The sequence below is a fragment of the Pelodiscus sinensis genome, chromosome 10 (assembly GCF_052426305.1).
Source record: "Pelodiscus sinensis isolate ZL-2025 chromosome 10, ASM5242630v1, whole genome shotgun sequence".
Classification (NCBI taxonomy): Eukaryota; Metazoa; Chordata; order Testudines; family Trionychidae; genus Pelodiscus; species Pelodiscus sinensis.
In genome coordinates this window covers 10,593,439-10,618,292 of record NC_143061.1, presented here as the reverse complement: position 1 = coordinate 10,618,292, position 24,854 = coordinate 10,593,439, and the positions used below count along the sequence as shown (strand labels likewise).

General features: G+C 44.2%; 1 protein-coding gene across 4 annotated transcripts in view; it reads left to right on the top strand.

Moving 5' to 3' along the window:
* FXR1 (FMR1 autosomal homolog 1) overlaps positions 1–24,854 on the top strand; it is a 71,588-nt gene that overhangs the window by 7,272 nt on the left and 39,462 nt on the right. For all 4 annotated transcript variants that reach the window (XM_075938039.2, XM_075938040.2, XM_075938041.2 and 1 more), the window contains exons 2-3: positions 10,836–10,888; positions 16,074–16,167. In XM_075938039.2, the coding sequence (XP_075794154.1) occupies positions 10,836–10,888; positions 16,074–16,167 (147 nt within the window). The remainder of the gene's footprint in view (positions 1–10,835; positions 10,889–16,073; positions 16,168–24,854) is intronic.

Below are 24,854 nucleotides of genomic sequence, written 5' to 3'. Positions count from 1 at the left end.
TCCATGGGATGTTGGTGCAGCCTATGTCTGTGGGGAGCTTGGGCCCCTGTGGACAGGTGCTACTGCCCTGTGCTGGCAGACGGGAACCTGTTTGCAGGGGGAGTTGTTTTTTGGACCGACTCCTGCCAGTCACCCTGCACTGCTGCATTTTGTATATAAGCAGCCTGCTTGGGGCAGCATGGGGTTTCCTGGGCGTGGGACTGGGAGAGCACTGACTGCTGGCCCGGCCTCCAGGGACTATTGAATAATTGTGTGATGGATGATATTTTATGTGGTTACATGATTATACAATTATACTGTATCTAAAATCCCTACTTCCCTTGGCTCCTGTCCCATTGCTTAGAGGAGGGGGTGGGACCACTCCCTGCATTCACCAATGGGAAGTAGAGTGATGTAGCCCGGGAAGCAGAGTGGACTGGGCTGGGGTGGTTTGCTTTCCCCCACCACTGCCAATCAGTGCAGGGGGGACCATCTACTGCAGCTGGCGCCAGACCCTTGCTAGTCCTGTGGGTTGTATCACTAGGGAGAGGGAGTTCTAGGGAAGAGGTGGGGTTAAGGTGGAGCAGACGCAGGGAAGGGTGGAATAGGGACAGGGCCTGGGATGGAATAGGGTTTGTCCTGGCTCTCTCCCAGATTAGGGGTGCTGTGCAGGAGTCACATAGGGGAGACAGTCACGTCACCAGAGCTCCTGTTCAGAGAACTATTCATAATGATTTCAAGCTCTTTCTTGAGTGGGAACAGCTAATTTAGACCCTCTCATTTTATATGTGTAGTTGGGATTATGTTTTCTGTTGTGTATTACTTTGCCTTTATCAGAATTAAATTTGATTTGATGTTTTGTTGCCCACTCACCTAGTTTGAGAGATCCTTTTGCAGCTCTTCACCTGCACTTGTTTGGGACTGGACTGAACTATCTTGAGTCATTTTGTATGGTCTGCAAATTTTGCTACCTCACTGCTGCTTTCTCCAGATCATTTATTAATGTTTAATAGAACTTTGGGGGACACCACTGTTTATCTCCGTCCATTATAAAAACTGACCATTTATACCTACCCTTTATTTTCTATCTTTTAAAGTACAGGCAGTCCCCGAGTTATGCGGATCCGACTTATGTTGGATCCGTACTTACGAACGGGGCTTTTCTCGCCCTGGAGGACGGGGGCGGCGGGACCGCCCAGATGCCCCCGCGGTCCCGCCGCCCGCGTCCTCCGGGGCGACAAAAGCGACTCCGCGTCTTCCCTGGTCTGCTCCCTCCCCCCCCCCAGCAGACCAGGGAGATGCGGAGCAAAGCCGTGGAGGATGCGGGCGGCGGGACCACGGCGTGTCTGGGCGGTCCCCCCGCCTGCGTCTCCCTGGTCTGCTGGGGCGGGGAGGCGCAGCTAGTGGGTGTCCCCCCCCCCCCCCCCAGCAGACCAGGCTTTTCTCGCGGACGCCTGCGATAGAGCAGCTGGGGCGCTGCCAGGTTGGTCCCGCAGCGCCGCTCCTCGGCGCTACTAGACCAACCCGGCAGCACCCCAGCTGCTCTGCCCCGCCCCAGGCGTCCTGATTCAGATGCTGCTGGTCATTTTCAGCAGCGGCTGAATCAGGACGCCTGGGGCAGAGCAGCTGGGGTGCTGCTGGGTTGGTCTAGTAGTGCCGAGGAGCGGCGCTACTGGACCAACCCAGCAGCACCCCAGCTGCTCTGTTCCAGGTGTCCCCAAGTCAGCCGCTGTTGAAACTGATCAGCGGCTGATTCCAGGAAGCCGGAGGCAGAGAAACTCTGCCCCGGGCTTCCTGTAGTCAGCCACTGGTCAGTTTCAGCAGCGGCTGAATCTGGACGCCAGTTCCGATTTACGTACAAATTCAACTTAAGAACAAACCTACAGTCCGTATCTCGTACGTAACCCGGGGACTGCCTGTAGTTGTCGTGAGAGGAGCTTCCATATTATCCTGGAGCAGCTAGCTTACTTTGGTTAAGAGCCTTTGTGGGGAAGGGAGGCTTTTGTACTGGAAATCTAAGTACACTATCCACTGAATACCCCTTGTCCGCTTGTTTGTTGAACCCCTCAGATAATTCTAGTAGATTAGTGATGCATGATTTAAAAATCCTGCTGACTCTTCATCAATAAGTTATGTTCATCTTTATGGCTAACTATTGCTTTTTCCTATAGTTTCAACCATTTTGCATGGTACTGAAGTCAGGCTTCCCAGCTTGTAATTCCTGGGCTCACTTCTAGAGAACTTTCAAAAAATTGAGTCGCATTAGCTATCATCCAATTATTTGGTTCAGAAGCTGATTTACAGTTAGTTCTAAAGAAACTCAGATGTGGAATTTCAGAAGTGGCTGCCATCTAGTCCTGGTGACTTATTACTGTTTAATTTATCAATTTGTTCCAAAGCTTCCGCTAATAACACCTTAATCTGGGACAATTCCTCAGATTTGTCACATATATTCAACTCTAGGACCAGATCCTGTGCTCCGCTAAGGACTAAACCAAGAATTATCTCTCTTTGGGTTCCAGGATCAACTGCTCCAAGAATCAGTCATTTAAGGTGTCAAATTACTTTATCACTGCATCCTGTCCTGAGATTTCATGTACTCAGTCAATATGTGAATAGTTGAAATCCTGTTTGTTATTTTAATAGCCTGTTTAATCTCCCTAAGCATTTCACAGTCATGATCCTAGTCAAGTGGGCAGTATTATATGCCTAAGCTATTTTCCTACAATGTAGCAATGGATCCAAATTTATGTTTGTTTTGTAATATTTTTCTGGTAATTTTTCTTTTTTGGTAAAAGAAACACCCTTGCTTATTTAATTCTAGAGCATAGCTGAACATGCATTAAGGACAGAATAAGGAAAAAAGTCATTTGAATCAGTGGAATTTGTCTACCAAATGTTTTAAAATAAAAAAACTTTGCTCTTTGTATTTAGAATATTTTAAATGCTTTCTGAATGTAGGACCATTTTTTTTCAGCTTTAAATCCATAGTTATCAATAATCAGTGTTAAGAGCTTTGCTGAAATGTTACTTCGCACGGATATATTATTTTGAGACCAGTTAGTAAAAATAACAAAAATATTTAACGTCTAGAAATTATTAATATTGTCTGTTAGCAAAACCACATAAATAAAATATTTAAAAAATGAAGTAGTACAGTGTTAATAGAATTTGAAAGCTCTTAGATACAAATTTGATGGGTGCATTATAAGTGTGTGTGCGCGCGTGCGGTCAGTCGGTCAAAAGTAAAGAAATTTAACGCTGTAGTATTTAGCCACACTGCGCATATTCATTTAATGACATATTCAGCCACGTGAAAGACTAACCAGCAACCACATGAGTAACTATAAAAATTATACCTTTGAATTTTCAGATTTATGTGCATTTGTATTCTCAATGATTATTAACTGTAAAGTCAAAATATATTTTTTGATAAAATCAGGTTGATATATTTTTGAAAGATTATTTTTTAATCCAACACATATTTGTAATAAGTAGGCTTCCATGCTGAAAAATACACTTCATGGACCAGTAATATCTTCAGCATATACTCTGGGGATGTAAGCGACTAGTTGACTGATAAGCAGAAGCTTATTGGATAATCTACTAATCCCTCTACTAGTCGCTTCCCCCATACCGCCCTTGCTGCCTCTATCAGAGACAGCAAGCGAGGGGGAGCAGGAGCCATCTTAAAAAGCCAGTTCTCCCCAGTACTGTCTCCGTGGGTCTCCCCTGCACTAGGATCTCCCTTGCCGGCTCTTACTACATTTAAAAATCAGAAGTGCAGCAGGGGAGACCCAGCATGAGCCGGGACAGCTTATTCCTGGCTCACGCTGGGTTCTCCCTGCTGTGCTTTAGCCTTTTAAATCTATTAAGAGCTGGCAGGCCTTTACAGTGGTCTCCAGAGCGGTGCCCGCGGGCGCCATGGCGCCCACCGGGGCATTTATGTGCGCATGCCTAGTGACCAGAGCTGGCCCGAGCCATTCTTGCGCCCTGGGCGCCCGGCACATGTGCAACTCCAGGCACGTGGCGCATGTGTGGCCCTACTCCCAGGCGCCCGGCATCTCCAAAAGGTTGGGGACCACTGTCTTAATACATTTAAAAGGCTAACGCTCAATGGGAGAGATCCCAGCATGGGGGAGATCCCAGCGCGAGCCAGGGCAGCTGATTGCCGCTGGGTTCCCCCTGCTGTGCACCAGCCTTTTAAATGTATTAAGAGCACTAACCCTGCTGCATCTCCCCCTCCTATCGACTAGTCAATTAAATTACATTTAACATCCCTAATATACTCCTTCTCTCTTACCAGTGAAAATAACATGCACTTATGTCTAGGTTAAAGTTGAACCAATATTGACTAATGCTTCAGGTAATCATAGAAAGTTGTGTGTGTACTAGATCTGGGCCACTCAGCTTTGGGAGCTCACAGCACATGCCAAGGGCCACAACTTAAGTGTGGTTGCATATATATGCAGGTAGCTTATTTCACATTGATGGGCATGAATACAAAGATTAAGGCACGACTACACAAGACGCAGACCTCATTTAAGTCAGTTCTGCTGATATTAATAAAATGCAATATTTACCTGATTTCAACTCATATGACAGCACTTTTAATGAGCAATGACAGTCCAGGAATTTAACTACTAAAACATATATCAACAGAAGACCATTATATTGACTACTTTTTTGTTTTGGCTCCCACCTGCGGGCCGCAAACAAACGGATTGTGGTCCACATGTTGAGTTGCCCTCTACTAGATGCTACTCTGATTCCCAAGGAATTCTGTCTAAGAAGTGATCAGTAGCAGTAAACTACCAAGTGGGCCAGGATAAGTAAATAATTCAAATAATTAGTTTTCATCAGCTTTTCTGTTTGTGCTTCATTTATTTTTTAAAAAGAGAGATGTATTGTTATCGGTTGATATAACCATTAAAACATGTTTCTTTACAGTTAAATAGAACTTTTATGTTCGGTTTGCTACATCTTTGGGCTAAATAGTAAAGTGCAACTACAGTAGACTTCCAATAATCCGTCATCTTTGGGATCCAGGAGGTGCTGGATTATCGGATATGCCGGAGTATCAGGAGGTACTCCGGTGGGGGGCTGTGGCCGGTCTTCCCGGACCCTCACTGCGACTGGCCGGGGGGGGGGGGGGAGAGGGGTGAACCCTCCACCATTTTGCAAGACTTGGGGAAGAGGCGGGGCAGAGCAGTTGGGTTGCTGCCGGGTTGGTCCCGCAGCGCTGGCCCTCACCTCCTCATCCCCTCTCCTTCGCCGCCACTTGCAGCCCCAGCTGCCCTGTAGCAGGCGGCTGCGCAGAGCTTCCCCTGCCTCCCTGCAAAACGGTGGAGGGTTCGCCCCATGCCTTTCCCCGCCACCCCTGGCCAGACGCAGTGCGAGTCTCAGCAGACCCGCCACGGGTATAATCCCCTTCCCCTTTCCTCCCCTTCCCTTTCGCGGCCTATGAGTGCGCATGGGGCTCACAGGAGCTTGAATTGTCTGGCTGGCTGGAGCACTTTTGGGTTCTAATTGTGACTATCAGGAGTGCCGGACCACTGGATGCTGGACAATTGGAGTTTGTGAGTGTGTGTGTGAGAGAGAGAGAGAGAGAGATTTTATAGGTATACTGAAAAAAACAACAAATAGTCTGGTAGCACTTTATAGACTAACAAAACATGTAGATGGTATCCTATACATCCAACACTCTGGTCATCTGAAGACTGCCATCTACATGTTTTGTTAGTCTATAAAGTCTAGACCATAATACTTCCCTGAAATAATTCCTGCTTGAACTAGAACATATATATTAGAAAAATATGCAGTTTTGATTTTAAAATTGCCAAGAATCCACTGCAGTCCTTGGTAAGTAGTTCCAGTGTTCTTGTACTCAATTTTGCACCTGATCTCTAGCTAGAATGTATCTGGCTTCAGTGTCCAACCATTAGACCTTGTTATAGCTTTTTCTGTTAGATTGAAGAGCAGATTGTCAAATATTTGCTTCCCATTTAAGTATTTATAGATGATCAAGTTCACAACTTAATCTTCTCTCTAAGGTGTGTTTTCAATCCTTTAATCATTCTCATTTTTTAAAGCAGACATTAGTTCACTGGTGTAAAGTTCCTCTGAAATTCAAGATTTAAACCCAAATTCTCCACTTCCTTGCATTTTGCAAACAAAGGTTACAACACTTTATAGCAATTAATATCTCACATTTAATTAAACAAATATGGTGTTAGACAACTGTTTTCTGTATTAGTTAGATTTGCTAAATGTGATGTTGTTAATAATACTTCAGTAATTGGACAAATGTGTAACTAATTATATTTTAAAAAATTAGATATTGGCTCAATGCTATCAAAACTTTCCGTCTGCTCTAAAGATGTTACTCAGTGAGGAACAGATGTATCTTGTAGTGCTCTATGAAGGTTTTTAAATCTATGGTCTGGCAGACCCAGTAAGCTCTTTAGAGTGGTGACTGACTTTGTGTCTAGTCAGCACAGTAGAACCTTGGTCTACAACTGGGGGTCCTCAGTATTACCACAGTACAAATAATGAATAATAAAAGTGAGTTGTGATACTGAGGACACCTCAGGGAGAGTGTCTTGCCACTAACTCATTTAAATGAGAGGACTGCTACTTCTTTACGTATCTCCAACAATTGTAGTTGCTGCAGATTTGCATGAAGAACTAGGTGGTGTCAAGGGTCTGTAAGGTACAACAATTTAGGACTTAATGGGTCAAAACTGGGGATGTAAGAGTTTAGTTCATTAACCAGTAAGCTCATGCTCATGCTTATTGGCTTCCATTAATGATTAAACTCTGCCTAGGGTTCCACCTGCTAGCTCCATGCCTGGAGTTCCTCCTTGCTGTCAGCATGATTCTGCTGCCACCACGCCTGGGTGTTGCTTGCTATCTGCCATCCCAGCTGCTTCCTCATGCTGTGACTGTGCAGCCACCTGGCACCCCAGGATCCCTCCAGATTGCTAGCCCTATGGCTAGTGTCCTTCTACGCTGTGGACTTCAGAGCTGAGCTATGACCTGGTTGCCAGGCTCCAACTTGGCTGCCAATCTTGTTGTTGGGGTCCATTGTAGCCGCTCTGCTGCTGCCTGAGGTCCTGCCTTCTGTTCCTGTCCCCAGGATTCTGCTGCCACTGTATCTGGATCTCTGTTGCCAACCGACATCCTGATGCAGCCTGGGTCCCTCTGGCCTGCTAGCCCTTTGCCAGATCGTGGCCAGTAGCAATCCCCAAGGCATGGGACTGGGAGCCCAGCAGTGGGGCCAGCAGCCAGGATCCCTGGCACAGGTGCACCCTTCCAACTCTGTTATGTATGCCTAGGTACTTGAGTAAACATTTAAACGTGTAAATCATAGAATTTTGATTGGTCACATGGTTACTACTTTTTTGTTTTTTACATCCCTAGTCTAAATGAATTACCCAGTAAGGTGATGCTTATGAGTTAAACAGGTTAACCATTCGCATTTCTGATGTTCACCCTATGAGAAATCGCATATAAATAGGCAGCTAAATTATCTTCAGTTCCCATGTGGTTTTAAGGCATGGACATATGTTGATTACAATGCTGTATTCCAATTTAAGGTGACATATCCATGGATAACATTGGCAATATTTTGTTAGTTTCTAAGGTGCTGCAGGACCGTTCATTGTTTTTTTTTTTTACATTTTTCCAGTTACAGACTAACTCGGCTACCCCTCTGAAGCTATTGGCAATATTGATATTTAAAAGAAAAGGCCAGAGTCTTTTTGGCAAATTCAGAAGCTATACATACTTTGCAGACTCAGTATCTGTGACATCTAGGTTTCAAATCTACATAACAGAGATATAACCTGACATATGGGACCGTAATGTAACCTCTATTTTCCTGGTTGCTCGCCTCCCCTTGTAATTATCTGTCTTATTCAGTAATATAAAGACTGGTTGCTTTCAAGATGGTTTGAGTCACAGCATTTAGAAGTCTCTCAGGGCTAGTAAAAAAAACCAACCAAATGGACCGAATTTCTTTATCTTCCTCTTTCAGCCATTGGATCGTGTTATACCTTTCTTTGCTAGATCGAAGAGCCTATTATCAAATATTTATTCCCCATAAAGATACTTATAAATAGGATGATCATATTTCCCTGTGTCAATTATAGGACTCCTGGTAAAATTAGTTTTATTCAAGTGAGTTCAATGGCAATCAATCAGAACTATGCAATACAGACATTCCAATTAACATCAGCCTGACTGAGCCCCTTTTAAAAAGATATACTGCGTAATTGGAGTCTTTTTTTTTTTACTTTCTTATCTTTAAAATGTACACAAGTAGAGGTGACACATGCACAGTCTTGTACACCCCTCTCTCCCACAGAGTGGGACTGACCAACCTGACACAATCCTTTCTATTCAGTGCTCTCAACCCTCCATGCTTAGGTGGACCACAGGGACAGACCCACCTTTTCTAGCACCTGGCACACTAAGTCAAGGCAACATACGCAGGGCATGCAGCATTACAGGCTTCCCTCCCCAGATTTTTGTCAAGGTTTACATCAGAACCTCAGTGTGGTGCCTTTGGCACTATGGGGGATGGAAGGGATGGGAGCTGCTTCCCATTGCAGGGAGGTAGAGTGGGTTGAAGAGATGACCTGGCCTGTGTCTTCTCAGAAGTTTCCCCCCCCCCCCCCCCCGATCCCCTGTGGCTAGAAACAGTTTGCCTTTTGACTGACCAGGCAGGAAGGGTCAGCTAATACCTTGAAGTTACTGCTGGCCACCAACATAACCCAGCCATATCCTGCTCTCCTCTCCCCCTTGGGCAGGAACGGATTAAACCTTAACGATGCGTTGTGCACCAGAGCCCTGGAAATCTGACTGTGGTGGCTTCAGCAATCCTGGCCAGAGAGCTGGCTCAGCAGGGAAAGTTATCTAGGAGACAAGGCAGTCTCATGCTTGGTAGGATCTAGGGCATGAGTGATGTATGAGGAGGGCGCTAAGCACCCCTGCCTAGGGGGCTACTGCAGGGTCGGGGCACAAACACTCTCGAAATAACTTCCCTCCCCCTGGTCACTCCACAGCTTAGCTAAGGGGTGGAGAAGTTTTCCTATGCAGGGCTTTGGCACATGCAAGGCTTGACTTATCCTGGCCTTGTCTTGGGCCATCTCAAGGAAGGAAGGACCAGGCTCTTGGTGAGCTGAATGATCTGACCATGGGCTCGTTCTCCACACAGTGCTGGGAGTGGGTTACACCACATTGAGATAGAGATGGAGGAGGAGAGCAGCTAGGGTACAAAGGGGCACAACAAGGAGATAATAATGGGGGGGGGGGCATGTAAAGGGCTGATTGGTGGGCAGAGGCAATGATACACAACTGGCCACTGCCTGCCTGTGCTCACCAGCCACAGCAGCAAGCAGCCAGTGCTGTCTGGAAATAGGATGAGACTGGGGAGAGGTGAGCTGCTGACCAAGAGCCAGTACACAGTTATGGAGGAACAGTCAGCCCCATACACGGCAGCTTTGCCCAACCATCAGCCTTGCACGCTCACTCATATTGTCAGCCACTGATACTGATAGGAAGGGAGAGACAGAAATTAGGGACAATTTGTCCATTTTAAAGAAAAAGTTGAGACAGTTATGGGAGGGCTTAAATACAGTACTGTCCCTTTTAAAAACAGGACATCTGGTCACCCTACTTATAAACTATAATCAAGTCATCCTTTAACTTTCTCTTAAAAAGTTTCTCTTAAAGTAAGTAGATTAAGCTTCCTGAATCAATCACTATAAGGCAGGTTTTCTTATCTTTTATTCATTTTCATGTCTTTTATCTGAACTCTTTACAATTTATCAATACCTCGTTTTAATTGTGAACACTAGAAGTGGACATAATATTCTACCGGTGGTCACAACAGTTGTAAATACAGAGAGTAGTGTGTACCCTCTACTTTTTTCTCAAAATTCCCCTGTTTATGTTACTCAGGATCACATTAACCTTTTTGGCCATCATGTTATACTGGGTGCTCTTGGGCAGCGATTAACTATCACCTCCAAATCTTTTTTCAGATCACTGCTTCACAAAGGAGTTCCCCATCCTAAAATTATGGCCTGTACTCTTTGTTTCTAGATGTTTACATTTAAGTATATTAAAATATATACTGTGTATATGTAAGCTTGCACTGAGCTTACCAAGAGATCTAGATGGCAACCTGTCTTGTTCATTATCTATTACTCCCCTGTTATTGTGTCATATGGAAACTTCATCAATGATGATTTTATGTTTTAGTCTAAGTTGCTAAAAACGGTAAACAGAGTAGGACCAAGAATTAATCCTGGTGGAAACCCTCTAGAAACACACTTGCTCAATGTTCATTTCTTGTTTACACTTAGATTTTGAGACCTGTTGGTTATCCATCTTTTACTCTATTCAAACAGTTCTACGGTTGTTTGACTTGTTGTCTGTCTCCTTTCAGAATGTTGAATTGAGTCAAACTCATACTTCTGAAAATCAAGAAATGCACAGTTAAGGCTGCTCATTCAGCCCTTGTCTCTATTTCAGCAGTGTCCCAGAAACCATTGGGGTTTCTGCTCTTTATCTCCTATTGCCAGGATAGCATACTGGTTGTGACCCCCAATGGACAGGGGACTTATAGGGAAGGGTGGAACTCCATCTCCAAATAGTAATGAGGTGTCAGAGCTTACTTTGTTACTAGTATATACTCTGAGTGTGGTATTTCAAACTGTTATGCACGCACCTTTTAGTCGTTTCATCAAGACCACATTTCTCTAGTTTGCTTATGTAAATGTTGTGTGGGACTGTATCAAAAGTCTTTCTAGAATGAAGATATCACATCTGCTTTCTTGTTTTTGCAGGGATTTATCAAAGATGTCCATGAGGATTCACTCACAGTTGTGTTTGAAAACAAGTAAGTAGGAAAACAACCCTGTGGTTTAAAACTGTACTAATTCTTCCCTTTACCATTGAGATTTTAAGTCATTGGTTCAAATTGGAAAGATCAATTTCTAGAACACCTAATATTTACACAGTTACTAGAGTAACTAGATTTTCCCCTTATATTTTCTAGTGTTAGGAAGGCAGTTAAACTATTAGATCAAATTCACTCATATTTAACTTTTACTTTTTTGGGGCTCTTACAGAGTTACTGTTAGGAAGTCTTCACTTTGCCTATATTAATTTGCTACTCCCTGACATTTTAGCTTTATTTTATAAACCCAGTAGCCCATGTGTTCATCTTTTAGCCCTGGTCAACTACAGTTTCCTTATGTAGATTGGAGTTTTTATGAGATTTTTGAAGTGTATTAGAACCACATTTTAAATTTATATTGTAAAATTTGAAAGGATTTTATATAGTAATGTTTGTCAAGCATTTGGCTGTGTGGATTTCTGCTTTAGATTCATCTGTGCCTCATGCACGCAAGTTTGGAATCTTGTAATATCCTTGTCTGTTGTGATCACACCTGTGCCTTGCATAACTTAGTTCGCTCTTACCACCTGTGAGAACAGGACAGAACTAGTGATAGGATAAGAGGAACAATCTTCTCCTGGATAAGCAACTGGTTAAAATACTCCTAAAAAAGGGTAGTAATACAGTTCATTTTCCCAGGTGAGAGAGGTAAATAGCAGGATAATGTACTAGGCCCAGTGCTGTTCAACATATCTAAAATAATCTGGTAAAATGGTAAACAGTGAGGTGGTAAAGTTTGCAGATCATACAAAATTTCTGAAGATGGTTAAATTCAAAGAAGACTGCAAAGAGTTACAAAGGGATCTCACAAAATTGGGTGATCAACAAAATAGAATATGCAATTCAGTGTTGATAAATGCAAAGTAATGCATATTGGAAAACATCTCAAGTACACATTCAGAATGATGGGATGTGAATTAGCTTTAAGCAGTCAAGTCTTGGAGTCATTGTGGATAGTTCTCTGAAAAAATCCACATGTAGCATCAGTCAGAAAAGCATACAGGAAAGAACTAGATAAGACAGAAACCATTAGGAAAGAACTAGATAAGACAGAAAATACCATAATGCCACTATAGAAAGTACGGATGTAAGCAACTAGTCGACTATCCGATAAGCATATGCTTGATTAGTCACTTTCCCCTCTTAACTAGTCGCTTTCCCCTCTCCCCCGCCTTGCTGCCAGTTCCCCCTAGCACCGTCTCCATTGGGGGGTGGGGAGGGCGACGAACAGGGGCACAGCAGGGAACTGGCGGCACTTCCGCCTTTGAAATGTAGCAAGAGCGGGGATCTTGCTACATTTTGAAAGCAAAGCATTCAGGCATCATAAGGCCAGTGAGGGAGTCAAGCAGTTCCCCCTGGCCCTGTGCTCCCTGTGGTGCTTCTGCTTTTGAAATGTAGCAAGAGTTGAAGCGGCTCTTGGTACATTTCAAAGGCGGAGGCGCCCTTATCAACTAATTGAATAGTCGATGCAAATTCCATTGACTATTCAATTAGTTGATTAATGTAAATTTAACATTCCTAATATAAAGCCATAATATGCCCAGACTTTGAATGCTACATGTAGTTCTGGTTGCCCTATCTCAAAAAAGATATATTCAAACTGGAAAAGGTACAGAAGGGCAACAAAAATTATTAGGGGCACGGAACAGCTTCTGAATGAAGAGAAATTAAAAAGACTGGGATGGTTCAGTTTGGAAAAGAGATGATGAGAGAGTGGGAGATATGATTAGGGATGTGAATGTGTATCCGAGTACATAGCTAACTGATGACCATGGGTCCATTGGTTAACCCTGTCAGTTACCCGTAACCATCCCCTGCTGCCTGTGTATCAGCAGCAGTGAGGGGAGGTAGGAGGGATGGCAGGAGCTGTTGCATGTGGCGATTCTATGTAGCCCTTTGCTGCTGTTGCCTTTACAGAAAACAGAGGAGCAAAACAATACACATGGTGCCATAAAGAGGATTCTAACAATTTTAGTGTTACCCAGTGCCAGGAACACTAGTACTCTCTGCAGTCTGAGAGAAGGTTAGGTAACTGAGCCCAATGAGAGCATCTTTGAAGGATAAGGATTTCAAAAGTCTTGATCTCTCTGAGAAGAAACTTTACTCTTTTCTTGCTTCAGTTATATATAGTGAACTGCCGTGTGTAATTTGTGAAGTGTAAATTCCTAACATGTTACTAAAAGTATTCTCCTTTCTCAACAAAATCCCTTAAGATGCTAAGGAATCATTAAAATCTGTAGTTGCTGAGGGACAACTAGTAGTGAAAATGGCTCTACAGACAGCCCATGGATATTTGATACTATAGCTCTAACAGTGGCCACAGTAATGACAGTGCAAAGGATATCCTGACTGCAAGCTTCAGGCACGCAAAAGGTGGTGCAGAATACGGCTGATGATTTGGCTTTCATGGGCACTGACTTGTTCAGCAGTTTGACTGACGAAGCAATGCATTTGTTAAAATATTAAGGACTATATCAAGATCCACTGGCATCTATAACCCAGTCTCCAGGTTGCAAGCCTAAAAATACTAATCCCAGACTAGGCAGAGAACACCTTCCTTCTCCCAACACCGATACAAAGTTTAACTTTCAAGGAAGAAACCTAATTTCTCCCACAGACTATCACCTTTTATAGGTATGAACCTTCCTGCACAGTCATCTAGACAGCAGTTTGATATAAAGGTCAAAAGGCATAACCAAATCAGGTGGGGAGAGAATCATAAATCCTGTCTTTGGATGTTGTTGTTAAAAGTTTTATAACTTCATGCAGTATCTTTAGTGGGAACAAATTATGTTAAGTTTATGGATCTGTGGGCCAAGGATCGTATGTATGATTGTTCCTGAGATTACCACAGCTCGTTCAGGAACTAAAACAGTAGAGGGTTATTAAGGTGACACACAGAGATGAAACAACTTTATATGATGGTTCAAACTGGGTTTCTAGAGACTGAAAGAGATCGGGGTTTGGCTAAAAAATGCTGCATATAAACTGACTTAGGGTCTTCTGTCCCAGCAAATGGACTTGAGATGTTAGCATGTAATTGAATAGTCATGTAAACGTATCAAATTTTAGTGGTTACCCGACTATTCGATAGCCCCCAGCAGCCAGTGCACTCGAGGCCCCACTCCCGGTGAACCCCCTGGTACACCACGCTGCTGCCTCTCTATCAGGGACAGCAGCACGGGGTGGCAGGCCAGAGTCAGTCTGTGAGGGGATGTGGCTTAAAAACTGTCTGCCCTTATGGACCAGCTCCCATATGCCACCCCGTGCTGCTGCCTTTGATACAGAGGCAGCAGTGCGGGGTGGCAGCAGCCCCTGTCTGCTGGGGACCTGAGCTTGCTGCAGACAGAGAGTGCTCCGTGGGATGTCAGAGCACCCTCTGTCCACAGAGACCTCAGACCCCCCCCATGAACAGAAGCTGCTCTCGTGGCTTCATGGCAGCCTCTCCTTTCCCCCCCACCTCTGTAGGAGAAAGCAGGGGGAGAAGGGCAGGTGGTCTGTGGCACAGTCGTATTGGCTCCTGTCTGCACCCCCTCACCTTCCATGCTCTGTTTCTCTATCAAAAGCAGCAGTGTAGGGAAGGCGGATCCGGTGCTCATGGGAGTAGGCTCCCCACAGGCACTGGCTCCTGCCTCCCCCACCCTCTTGCTTATTTTGTGTTACAGGCAGCAAGGTGTGGGGGGGGAGGGGGAGAGAGAAATGTGTGTAGTCGACAGTATTAACCATGAGCCTAGGCTTATTGTGTAGTCTACACGTTGACATCCCTAATAGGTGCATGCCTTTAGCCCGTCTGGGTTACTAGGGATTTCACAGTGTAAGGCAATGTACAGCCTTAAATCCCCTGGTCAAAATGGAGTTTAACAAGGGTCCATACCCAGTGACAGGTGATGACTGGAGATGTGAGTGGCCATTCTGAGAGTGGCCCACAGAGGGAAGATGCAGGTGCAGTTCCCCTGAAACTGTGACAGTTGTCTTTTTCTAAGTTATCAAGTTTGGATTGGAATAACCCACTGACAAATGAGTAATAGAGATTATCAGGGCTCGACAAATCATGTAATCTACTCGCCTGCGGTGAGTAGATTACAAACTGGCATAGCCAGCGCCATGTTATCTGCACATGCGCAGCTCGCAGAACCACGCGGCTGGCAAGCAGGGCTCGCCACCACTTGGCGAGCCCTGGAGATTATCTCCAAAGGGTATTCTGATTCCAGTTGTCGTCCTTTCACCTCCTCCTCTTTTCCTTCTTCAACATATCCTAAGTTGAATCTTAGCTTACCAGTATTTTTTTTTAAGGAGAGGAGAAATTGGTACATAGGAATCTAATATTATGCTATTAGAAGTCAGAACTAGCAAAGTATCCACTGAAATTAGTGGAAGTTAAGGGTGTGGAAAGACCTCATGCCCAGCTTGCTGGATATATTTAATCATCCTATACAGGCCTTTATACGTGAACAGTAAAAAGCCTGCTTGGGCAAAGTACTTTATAAAATAGTTTTTAGTTAGCTCACTTGTGAAGGACATTTAGAGAGATAATGTTAATCTGAGGGTTTTCTAATTGATTAAAAATACAGGTTTGATATAACAGCCTTTTAAATATCATATCCTGATAGAAAAAAAATCATAAGCTTTTTCTGCTCTGATGTTTGATGTTTATCAAAAAGGGATAAACTGACTTGACTATATATGGGAAGAGTGAGACTGATCATATGCAAAGTGATATAAAATGCACAAAAGTAAACTGAAAAATATGAAGAAATATTTTTCTCTAACTCCTTCCTTATGTGTTGTATTTACTATAGTTATATATGTGCAAGTTTAAATTTTTTCCCCAACTTGCTTGATAATTCAAGCAATAATTTAATTTCTAAATTTCTTAGAAATTTTAACTTTCATTGATCATATACAATCTTTTTGATCTGTGTTTCTATGCTGCCTAGAACAGTGGCATCCTGATTCATGGTGAGAGTTTATAGGCACTGCCACAATACAATTTATAAATTAATAATAAGAAATACAGAACTTGAATTTTAAACAATGAAAACTGAATGGTCACTGAATATTTTAAGGTTTGCCAGACCAGAAATACTACTTGAAATAATCAATGAAATATATATTCAACTTTCAGTTGGCAGCCAGAGCGTCAGGTTCCTTTTAATGAAGTCAGATTACCACCTCCACCTGATATCAAGAAAGAAATAGGAGAAGGAGATGAAGTGGAGGTGAGTTGACTCTTTTGTGTTTCTTTTCTAACTTGCACACCCTCCCCTCCTGTGGAAGTGACTGTTCAGACATAATAATGTTAATATTGATTATAGCCACAAGAAAAAGTAGAGTTAAGATTTAAAGTGGACATCTAATACAAGTAGTCGGTGTCATTAGTAATGGTTGTATGTATTGAAAGATAGAATGATTGAGTAGATGGAAGCTGGTTATTATAGACTAGAAGTTACAATATAGAAGGAATTGGTTGAAGAATGTATTTTCTATTTGATTTTTTTTAAAGGGAAACTAACCTTTTTCTCATTTTCATTACAAATTTTAGTGGAGGTTTTCAGGTCTTCTCAGAAACTGATGATAATAAAAATGATTACCCCAACACTCCCATAAAAATTAGCAAAACATATTTCCTACTGAAAATGTCCATTTAATTAAAAAGTCATTTTTTGTCAGAAAGGGTTGATTAGAAAAAAAAATCAACCAGCTGTTGTTGAGCCTGATTTTTCATCCTGATTATATCTCTGACTTGCCCTTAGAGTTTGAACCTGTACTTCTTAAGGTGAATAGCAAAATTCCAGTTGAATTTAGTTTTCCCTGGCGGTCATAGAACCTTCTGCACTAGAGTATCCCTTACCCTTTGCTCCTTCCCAATGTATACCAGCTCCATCCCCATCCCTATCCACTCCTTACACAAAACTATTCTGGATTCATGCCCCCATCTTTCTCTAGCTTCATTTGCCTCTCCCTTCCTGCTCCTATCCAAACCATTTGACTTCTGTCTAACCTGCCACACCAACGTCTTGCCGCCTTTTCCCCCATATCTCCGTATTCTGGCTCCTGCCCATCGCAGAGTCTTATCTGTTGTACTTTCTGCTCCCTGCCCTCTTCCCCACCCTTAGACTCCTGCATGTCTTCCTGCTCCATTCCTTACCCCTCAACATTAGGGATGTCCACATATAGTCGATTATACGATTAATCGATAAGCCTAGCTTATTGATGAATCTCGTTGACTGCACTCGTTCCCTCCCTCCTTGCTGCCTCTATGTCCCATGGAGCAGGCTCTGTCTGCAGCAAATCTGAGCCTGCTGCTGGTAAAGGCTGATGCCTTTGTATCAGAGGCAGCAGCAGGAAGGTGGCAAGCAGCTGGTCTGTTCAGGGAGCAAGTTTTTAAACTGGCTCCTCTCATGGAGCAGCTGCCCATACAGAGGCAGCAGCGTGGGGCAGCAGGAGACTTCCCAAGAGTGGGGACAGAAGTGCACTGGCTGCTGGCTCCACCCCTGGGTTCTATCAAATAGTTGTGTAACCACTAAGATTTCATGCGGTTATGTGACTATTCAGTTACCTGATACCTAACATCCCTATGCAACATTGGAGTCAGGCAGCTTCCTCTTTTTCCATTAGGGATGTAAAATCTCGTTTAATTAGTTAACTCATTAAATGTTCACTTAGTTAGTGGTTAAATGTTAACTGATTAAATGGGGCCCAGCTGCTTCTGAGGCCATGTTGGGCTGCCAGCCCTCAGGTGCCTCCAAAGTGACAGCAGGGAGGTGGAGAGGGCTGCTGACTCCAGGCTCGATAGCCTTGTGGGCCTGGAGCCAGCAACCCCACAGGGCTGGAGCAGCCCTTTTCCTGCATCGGGCCACTCCCACGTAACTGTTAACTGGTTATCTGTTCACATCCCTATTCTCCATATTTCCTGTTTATCAGCAGGGAAAGCTTTGAGAGCACAGGAGAGACAGTTTTCCTCTCCTAAGATCCTGTGCGTAGAAAAATAGTGTCTCTTGGTGTCCCAGAAAAGCAGTTTCAAGAAAAGCTCTGCTTAGCCTTTCTTCAACCCTTGGTTTGGACCATCATTAGTGCAGAAAATTCTTATAAATTAGCTGAAAAACTCTAGAAAATCTCCACTGAACATGTGCAAACTGTGATTTTTTTTTTTTCCCCCTCTCTGCCTCCCAAGGCTTACAACTTGGCCAAATTTAGAAAAAGACAATTCCCTAACACACAGGCACCCTCCTGTTAAATTTCTAGAACTTGCTTCAAACTATGGAGACACTAGAATTTTTCTCAGAGAAATAGTTGTTATAAATTAGCATGGAAATTTTTAAATTGAATAGTTAATGTTGAGCAACCGACAGTCTCATAGGAAATGTCAGCTCTTCTAGCTGTAGGTGCCAAGTGCCATCTGTGCTATGTAAGTGCCTTCTATAATACCTGAGACAGACTTATAGCACATAATATCCTGGCTCCAGTCTGTCATTAGTGTCCAGTGTTTTCCTGTAGCACACACATCTTGCTCATCTCTTTGTTGCTTTTTGACTTACACTTTACATCTACATTTTTTGGTTAAATCAGTTGCCTTAGCCCTGACCACCCCAGCATCCAAATGCCCTCCCAGAACATGCACCTAGAACCCCCCTCTGGCACCCCAACTGCCTGCCCCAAGCTGAGCTCAGAGCCCCTCTCACACTCCAAATCCCTTATTCCAAGTCCAGAGCCTGCACCCCAACCCTCTGCCCCTTCCCGGTGAAAGTGAGGGAGGGAGGATGGAGTGAGCAGGGCCTCAGGGAAGGGATGAAAAGGGAGGCAGGGATAGGGTATTTGGGTTTGAGGTAGATCTTGGATTGCACTTTAAATTAAAAAAGTGATCTTGTGCTTAAAAAAGGTTGGAGACTGCATTAATAGGAGTGTTGTGAACAAGACACGAGAAGTCATTCCTCTGCTCTACTCTGCACTGATTAGGCCTCAATTGGAGTATTGTGTCCAGTTCTGGGCACCACATTTTAAGAAAGATGTGGAGAAATTGGAGAAGGTGCAAAGAAGAACAGCAAAAATGATTAAAAATTTAGAAAACATGACCTATGAGGAAAGACTGTAAGAATTGGGCTTTTTTAGTTTAGAAAAGAGAAGACCGATGGGGGATGACATAGCAGTTTTCAAGTATCTAAAAGGGTGTTACAGGGAGGAGGGAGAAAAATGGTTCTCCTTGGCCTCTGATGAGAGGAGAAGCAGTTATGGGCTTAAATTGCAGCAAGGGAGGTTTAGGTTGTACAGTAGGAAAACTTTCTAACTGTCAGGGTGGTTAAACACTGGAATAAATTGTCTACAGAGATTGTGGAATCTCCATCACTGGAGATATTTAAGAGCAGGTTGGATAGACATCTAAATGGTTATTGGTCCTGCTGTGAGGGCATGGGTCTGGACTCGATGAGCTCTCGAGGTCCCTTCCTGTTCTAGGATTCTATGCGATCCTCCTGTATAAGTGTGCACATATTGTAGGCACGTGTGTAAGTGTGTGGTGGAAGAAGTTAAATAGGCAATAGGGTCCAACTTCTCACTGACTTCAGTTGATGATTGAAACCAAGCTCTGTTACTATTCAGTTTAACATCTCAAGAATAACAGAATTCTGTAGAGTCATAGAAATGGGGAGTTGGAAGGGACCTCAACAAGCCATCAACTTCTGCTCCTCACCCCTATAAGCTATTGCAAGATCAAGTAAACCTAAAACAGTCGTTCTTAACCTTTCCGGAATATTGTGCCCCTTTCAAGAGTCTGATTTGTCTTGCATATCCCAAGTTCCACCTTAGCTTAAAAACTACTTGCTTATAAAATCAGACAAATACAAATGAGTCACAGCACACTATTACTGAAAAATTGCTTACTTTCTCATTTCGTGTGTATAAAATTTTATTTTTTACTGCATTTGCTAAGGCTTTTTATGTAGCCCATGGTAAAACTAAGCAAGTATCTAGATGAGCTGGAAGACCTCTGATAGTCTGACAAACATTTGTTCAACCTGTTCTTAAAAACCTCCAATGATAGGGATTCCAAAACCTACTTGAAATTCTTTTTCAGGGTAACATCCCTACCCCTGCATAGGGATGTTAAATATCAGTTAATTGAACAGTCAATTAACCTTATGAATTCTTATTGGTTACTCAACTATTCTGTAGTCCCAAGGAGTGCTGCCTGCAAACAGTGTGCTCTAGCCGCATTCCCAAGGAACCCCCTGCCACTCTGTACTGCTGCCACTGTATCAGAGGTAGTAGTGTGGGGTGCCAGGCGGGAGCTGGTCTGCGAGGGGAGTCAGTTTTAAAACCAAGTATCAGAGGGGTAGCCGTGTTAGTCTGAATCTGCAAAAGCGACGAGGAGTCCTGTGGCACCTTATAGACTAACTGAAGTGTAGGAGCATAAGCTTTCGTGGGCAAAGACCCACTTTGTCAGATGCAACTTTTAAAACCAGTTCCCCTAACTGGCTGCCTGTTGCCCCGCGCAGCTGCCTCTGATATAGATGCAGCAACTTGGGGTGGCAGCAGTCCCTGTCCAGGGGTGGGGCTGAATTCCCAGACCCAGCGTGAGCTGGAACTGAGCCAGGCTGCCTGCCCGCCAGGCTGCCTGCCCACCTGGCTCCTAATACGCTTTAAATACAAAGTGGCAGCAGGGGTAGGTCTGCAACCCCATGCAAACCAGGACTGAGCCGGGCAGCTGTCAGCTTACTAAAAAAATGTACTGACGGGGGGAGGGGAGGATGAGTGTAGTCTGTAGCAATAACTGATAAGCTTTTGCTTATTGGTTAATCAACTACCCACTACCGGGCTGCGGGGAAAAAAATAGCAGGCCTCAGTGTGGCTGCCGGGAGGGGAGCAGAGTGGGATGGGCTGGGAGGAGGTGTGTGGGTGGGTGGGAAATGGCCGCTGGGAAGCAGGGTTGGGGCAGCGGGGCTGTCCTGCAGAGATCTGGGCTGGCGGGCGGGTGGGCGGCAGAAGCAGGGTTAGGAGCAGCGGGGCTGTCCTGCGGAGATCGAGGCGGGCAGGCAGCGGAAGCAGGGTTGGGGGCAGCGTGGCTGTCCCACGGAGATCGAGCAGGCGGGTGGGCAGCCGGCGGAAGCAGGGTTGGGGGCAGTGGGGTTGTCCCGTGGAGATCTGGGCTGGCAGGCGGGTGGGCGGTGGAAGCAGGGCTCTCCCGCGGAGATCGGGGAGGGCGGGCGGCAGAACCAGGGCTGGCTGGGGGAGGTCGGGACAAGGAGGCCTGGAGAACCACCCTCCGGAAGCAGGGCTGGACTGGGACAGCGGACTGGACGGGGCGGGGGGGAGTGGGGATAGGGAGGAGGAGGAAAGGAGAACCAGCTGCTGGAAGCAGGGCTGGAAAGGGAGGTTGTTGGGGGAGCGGGCTGACTGGGGGAGATCAGTGGGGGAGGGGGTGAAACTAGCCCCCGGAAGCAGGGCTGGACGGGGGCAGTGGGGCTGGACTGGGGAGATCAGGAGGAGAAGGGGGGGAAGCTGGACTGCTGACCGGGCACATGCAGACCTGGGCACACTAATGAGTCGGGCCCAGGGATCCCCCCCCCCACATACCCTCCCTCCAGTAGTTGCAAACTGCCTGGCTGGTAGACACACTCACAGAGCATGAGCACATCTACCAGCTAGGCAGTTCACAGCTAAGGACTGATACACCTAATAATAATAAAACTTACCTAATTAGAAAATACTGGACATTTTATATGTCCGGTATTTTCTCAATTTGTTTCCCGGACAAACCCTCAAATACCGGACTATCTGATACAAAACTGGACACCTGGCAACCCTACCCCTCCTTGCACTCTTCCCCCCAGCCAGATACCTTACCCCCCAATCTGTTCCTGCTCCCGCCTCCTGGAGTGCTCATGTAGCGCCAGGTCCCCCAGTCCCTAGCTGAGGCCAGATGGAGGATGCAGCCGGGTGAACCACTGAAAATTTATTAATTTTTAATTCTTTTTTTATATGTGTTTATATTTTTGGGTTGCAAAAAACAGTACTGAAAAAACACGGGTTCCAACTAAAGTAAAAAGTTTGGGAAACCCTGATCTAGCCAGCTTTCTATCCATCTAAAAGTCCATTTATCCAATCCATATTCCCTTAACTTTGCTGGCAAGAATATTTTGGGTGACTGTATCAAAAGCTTTGCTAACACTGGCCCTGGGGGCTTTGGGAGGACCAGAAACAACTTATTTGAATATTCATCATTTGCTTAATCAATATGCAAATGATTGTTACCTGTCCTCCAAAAGCTCATGAATGGATTTACTGGTCCCTGTGTCAAAGTTTGGGAACCCCTGAACTACGCTATTAGGGTATGTCTAGACTACAGGCTTTTGTCGACAGAACATACTGTCGACAAAGCTTCTGTCGACAAAGAGCATCTAGACTACATCCATTTCTGTCGACAAAGCAAGCTGCTTTGTTGACATGACAGTGTAGACGCAAAGGACAGTGTAGATGCAATAATGCCTTCTGTGGACAAAACTCTGTCGACAAAAGGTGTTATTCCTTATAGAATGAGGTTTACAGCCGTCGACAAAACTGCTGAGTTCTGTCGACGTTATGTCAACAAAACTCGGTGGCAGTGTAGACTCAGGTATAGTTTTGTCGACAAAAGTCCACTTTTGTCGACAAAACCCTGTAGTCTAGACACACCCTTACATTCCTACCCCTACAGTTGAAAAATGTTTCCTAGTATCTAACCTAAATCTCTCTTGCTGCAGATTAGGCCATTACCACTTGTTTTATCTCCAGCAGACATGGAGAAAAATCGATCTCCATCTTATTTATAAGATTCTGTAACATATTTGAAGATTTTCAGGTTCCCCCTCAGGCTTCTTTTCTCAAGACTACACATGCACAGCTTTTTTTTAACCTTTCCTCATAGGTCAGGTTTTATAAACCTTTTATCATTTTTGTTGCTTTTCTGGAGGTTTCTAATTTGTGCTCATCTTTCCTAAAGTGTGTGTCCCAGAATTGAACACAGTCCTTCAGGTAAGGCCTCACTAATGCTGTGTAGAGTGGGGCAATGCTGTTCTACATTTGGTTTTTTCCTTCCTAACTGAAGTACTTTTCACTTATTTTTATTCAGTTTAATCTTTTTGCATTCACACCAGTTCTCTAATTTGTCAAAGTCATTCTGAATTCTAATCCTATCCTTCAAAGTGCTTGCAAGCCCTCTCAGCATGGTGTCCCCTGTAAGTTTTATAAGCATATTCTACTCCATTATCCAACTCACTAATGAACATATTAAATAGTGCTCGATCCATGACTGACCATTGCAGATGCAGCCTCTCAGTTTGACAGTGAACCATTGATTATTAATCTCTTAGTACAGTGTTTCAACCAGTTATGCACCTGTCTTATAGTAAACTAGCTGGAATAACTGGTATTGCTCGGGAAACTGGAGGAACAAAATGTAGAAAAACAGTAGTCAATTATCTTTTTTTGAATGGTAGAAAAGTTGCATTGATTTCTATAGGGATTAAAATATATGTCCACGTCATCCCTGGAAGGGGAGCTGCGACCCCTGGTGGAGGGGCGCCCCAGCTGATGCCCGGGGCTTCAGGTGCCGCAGGGGGTCAGGGTGGGTGCTCGAGCCGTTGTGCGTGTGGGGGTTGGGGCACTGCGTGCTGGTGCAGGGCGGGAGGGGGCAAGTCCCAGATTGTGTTGAGGGTCACAGGTGGCGGGCATGGGACCTAGGGCGGTCCCTGCGGTGCAGAGCAGCGGGTTACTTTTTTATTTTTACAGCTTGAAGTTGGGCCCAATTGGGTCCAAAAGTACCTTAAAACATTCTCCTGGATGAAAGGTTATCCCATGCAAATTTTGGTTGCTGTAGCTCTTATAGTGTCCAGGTTATTAGCGCACAAACTTATAAACATTCTCCTGTATTTATTAGATTAATCTAGCCCACATTTCCCTACTCGTGTATGAGAATGTCACATGGAAAAACATAATAGCATGGTAGAATTGATGATACAGTAAATTTGATCTAGACTCAGTTCAGTGATATGCAGTGGAAAATTCCATCCTGACTGAACAATGTTCAAAGAACATTTACAGGCTTAGACAGTATGACCTGGCGTTCGCTCTGCAAAGTTACACAGCAACGCTCTCTTAGCATCTTTATCAGAAATGCACAGTAAAGCAGTGAAGAAGCAAACTGTTTTATAAATTGCTTATAGCAAAGTAAGCATTCTTGTAACAATGTCACTATTCGAAAAGGCAAATATATCTTTGAATAAATAATGCATTTCTTTTAGTGGGTTCTAAAATTAGGGTAGGAAAGGTCTGTGCACATGTATTATAAGATACAACTTTGCAGAAAGTTGAGTCTAACGAGCAATATTGCTTAGAACTGGAAGCTATGGGAGTGAAGTCGGATGGAAGGTGCTAGAGATGATGTACATGACAGCAGGTAACTGTGTATCCACCAGTTTAGTGTGTGTGATCGATTACATACTAGTGCTCAGTATTTTGCCACGGAATAGGAGGTGATAAAAGCTGATATCCGCAGGGTTGGGGCATGAGCACCTCATAACAAATCTTCCAATTTGCTAAGAAGATTGTTATGCATCTTTTTTAGCTCCTGTTTTCTTCAGGTGGGCATGGTAACTCAGTATGCGGTCTAAGGTTACACATAGGCAGACTGGTTTATCTTCCTGCTTCACCTTCTAACCATTAAAATAAATATTCTGTTCTCAGTTTACACTGGTGTGGTGAAGTTGGTACAAATTGGAGATTTGTTTTTATGACACTTGGCTGGAGGTGAAGGTGCTGAGTCCTACAATAGTCAGCTAAATTTACCATGTCCTGGCTTAACATGGCATTAAGCTTGTGAAACATCCGGGCCTGGGTACTGCAATAAATGCTGTCTGCATAAATGAACTTTTGT